The sequence below is a fragment of the Merops nubicus genome, unplaced genomic scaffold (genome assembly GCF_000691845.1).
Source record: "Merops nubicus isolate BGI_N331 unplaced genomic scaffold, ASM69184v1 scaffold10683, whole genome shotgun sequence".
Taxonomy (NCBI): domain Eukaryota; kingdom Metazoa; phylum Chordata; class Aves; order Coraciiformes; family Meropidae; genus Merops; species Merops nubicus.
The window spans coordinates 4,210-7,713 of NW_008598260.1; the positions used below are offsets into that span (position 1 = coordinate 4,210).

The following is a 3,504-nucleotide window of genomic DNA, read 5'->3' on the forward strand; positions in this document are numbered from 1 at the left end:
GCTTCTCCCCCTGGGGTGGGTGCTGTTTTAGTGCCTGCCTCAGGTGTTTTTGTTTGTTATTTTCATGTTATTAAAACCTTTTATTTTGGAAGAAAGCGATCATTGCCCATCCCTCCTTTAATCACCACTGTCCTCCTGTTCGCTGAAGAAGACCACCCTGGAGGTATTACTGGGGTCCCACTGGGAGTCTTATCTTCCTGGGCAAAACCAGCAGCATAACCCACATTTTTTGAAAAGTAATACTGGTGGCAAATCTCGGCTGAACTACAAGAGCACCTTCAGACCTTTCTGCTGGACAAAGAGTGAGCAGCCGAGAACAAAAACAATGGGAGCTAATATAACTACAGAAGAAGCCTCTGGGCTTTCTATGTTTAAAGCCCTTTTAAAGGACCATGAGGTGACATGGAAAGACTATGATTTAAAGCTGATGCTGAAATGACTTAAAGTACAAACCCCTTCTCTGGACTCTAACCAAGTGTTCCAAGTAGCTGTATGGGATCAAGCAGAGGTTAAGCTCTGGGACGCCGCCACAAAAGGCGATGACACCTCAAAGAACCTGCTGAGCATTTTGGAGGACTGTTTATGAAGCCCTTAAGGCGAAAAGGGGGGCCACAAAATCCAGCAGCCCCAAATCCTCCTCAGCCATCCCTACTGTCCCTCCCTGTCCATCGGAGGATGAGAAACAGACAGGGATTACCGATGCCACTGCAGTGATGGCTGCCGACTCTTTGGACAGTGAGGGCGAAGAGGACCCTTTAGATCCGGGGCTGATAGATCCTGAGAAGGAGTCAGACTTATATCCACCGAACGGTGGGCCAGACCTGTGTAATTGGTGGCGAAAGCTATGACAAGAAGCATAATCGCCCTTTAGATGAAAACAGTCTAAAGAGACTTTTATTATGGGCCTGTAGCCAAGACCCTGATCTAAATACCACTAACATTTTTAACCCCGAAACATGGGATAATCTGGGAGTTGTTTTATGGGTGATGAGATGGTCATTGCCCTTTTAAGCCCCTGGCGAACTGTCTTTGAAGTGCTAAAAAAAACCCCCCATATTTCTTTGGGAACTGCTGAGCTGAAGGGAGATTCCTCTCCCACTAATGACTCAGAATCTTCCCTAACTCTGTCTGCTGCTTCTTCAATAAGGTCTCAGCAAACTCTGAGGGAGGAACTGATTGATGCCGTGAGAAGTATCAAGGGAGGGGGGGGAGCTGAGAAAGGATCCCTGGGAACCTGACCCACTTGACCCAGAAAAAGAGCCCGATTTGTATCCTCCTCTGGATCCCCCGACCGATGGGCTGCTGTTTGCAAACAAGCGGCAGCCGACAGGGGTGTTGAAATGTTGCAAACGTTCCCTGTAATAATCAGACTAAACCAGGACCCACAGTGGGAGGGACTGCTGTATTCTCTTTTGAAAGAGCTCCATTGCCAGAATGATTTTAACTGGAATGCAGTACACCGTCTGGCAATCGAAATGGAAAGAACTGTGTGCACAAGCTGTATCTAATTTCGATTGGCAAAGTCCTCTCTGACAAATCAATCTAGAAGTACTTGTGGGAGATGGTCCCTATGCTACCACAGCTGTCCAGGCTTGATAGGCCAGTGGGAAGAGAATAATGGCCAGTCTCCACTCCGCATGATTGAGTGGATTTTTCTGTCTCATCAGCCGCATAAAACTATCGTTACTAGGACAGACATGCTTGTAGCCATAGTCATGAAGGGGAGAAAGCGATGTAGGGAGTTATCCGGCTAGGAAATCCATTGCATTTATCTACCTATCAACAAGGACTATTTAACATGGCTTTTACAATATTCACTGTTGGTGCAAACCGCTTTAAGTGACTTTGGGGGAACAATTTCGGTACACTTTCCAGCACACAAACTTTGTGACATTTTACAGACTATATCCATAATCAAGCGACCACAACATAGTTAGACACTGCTGGACGCGCCCGCCGTCTTCACCGATGGATCTGGTCGTACAGGGCGTTCCATGATTGTTTGGAGAAATGAAATTGGACAGCGGCAAAGTGACATTCAACATATATCAGGGTCACCACAAACCGTGGACCTCACAGCCATTGTCCAAGTCTTTGAACTATAGTCTACACCTATAAATATTGTCATCGATTCACACTATGTTGCAGGAATAGTCTCAAGAATGGAAAAGACATGGCTAAAGACAGTGGACAATGAACATTTAATTATTTTGTTTAAATGACTGTGGCACTTAATCAGCAATGACATCCATATTATATTATGCACATCTGTAGCCATACACAAATGATAGGCCCAATAGTGGAGGAAAATGCAAGGGCCGACCAACTGGCCACTGGCATAGCGACAACTGATCCACAATTACCAGATAATATGACTCAGGCTCGCCTTTCTCATGAATTCTATCATCAATCAGCAAAGGCACTAAGGAGCATGTTTGACATCTCTCTAGATGCCGTGCGCCAAACCGTAAAAATGTGTCCTGATTGTCAGATGGTAACCCCATTAAGCCCAGGGGGGCATAGAAGCACTCCAGCTATGGCAAACAGATGTCACACACATACCTGAATTTGGGCACTGCAAATATATCCATGTGTCACTAGATAGCTTTTCAGGGGCAATATGGGCAACGCCGTTAACAGGGGAAAAGGCTCGGGATGTGGTTAAACATTGGTTAGCTGCCTTTGCTGCCCTCGTCGCATAAAAATGGACAATGGCCCAGGTTATACCACACAAAAAACCTTTCCGTTTTAATCTAATTGGGGAATACAGCACATCATGGGCATCCCAATCGCATAAAAATGGACAATGGCCCGGGTTATACCACACAAAAAACCTTTCTGTTTTAATCTAATTGGGGAATACACCACATCATGGGCATCCCACACTCCCCCACAGGACAAGCCATAGTAGAACGGGCACATAGCTCACTAAAAAATATGTTGACAAAACAGAAAAGGGGAATGTGGGGGAGAGCCCACAGGCCTGAATTAACAAAACCTTGTTTGTATTACATTTCTTGAATAGAACGCAGAATAGTGGGCCGGAAAATGAAGAGGTGCCGCCTGTCATCCGGCATTTCATGGCTCTGAGAGGGGCTAGCATAGGTACTACGCCGATGGGGGGCCAGGCAATGGTAATGATCAAGGATTTAGAATCTCACCAATGGGAAAGGCCGTTTAAGACAATAACTTGGGGGAGAGGGTATGCTTGTGTTTCCACAGGAACAGGATGGAGGTGGGTGCTGGCAAGGACCGTGAGGCCATACCTGGAAGCTCAGTCACCAACAACAGCTGCTTTACCACCGGAGTCACCAACAACAGCTGTCACACCAGTGGAAGAATGAAAAGAATCCAATGGACGGCCACGAACATATGGATCCCTCAGCAACCTTGAAGAAACATCTGGGTCACACTTGCCAACATCACTGGACAAGACACGATCTGTCTTTCGATAGCCACCCCGGAAAACACGTGTTCTACCTGTCTGGTCAGCATTCCGTTAGC

The 3,504-nt window shown here is 46.4% G+C and overlaps 1 protein-coding gene across 1 annotated transcript in view; it reads right to left on the reverse strand.

Annotated features, from left to right (window-relative positions):
- LOC103769755 (SET-binding protein-like) overlaps window positions 1-858 on the reverse strand; it is a gene marked incomplete at its 3' end in the record, with an annotated part of 5,060 nt that extends 4,202 nt beyond the window's left edge. The window contains 1 exon segment of the mRNA XM_008936990.1: window positions 740-858. Coding sequence (XP_008935238.1) covers window positions 740-858 — 119 coding nt within the window.
- Window positions 859-3,504: the final 2,646 nt, after the last annotated feature.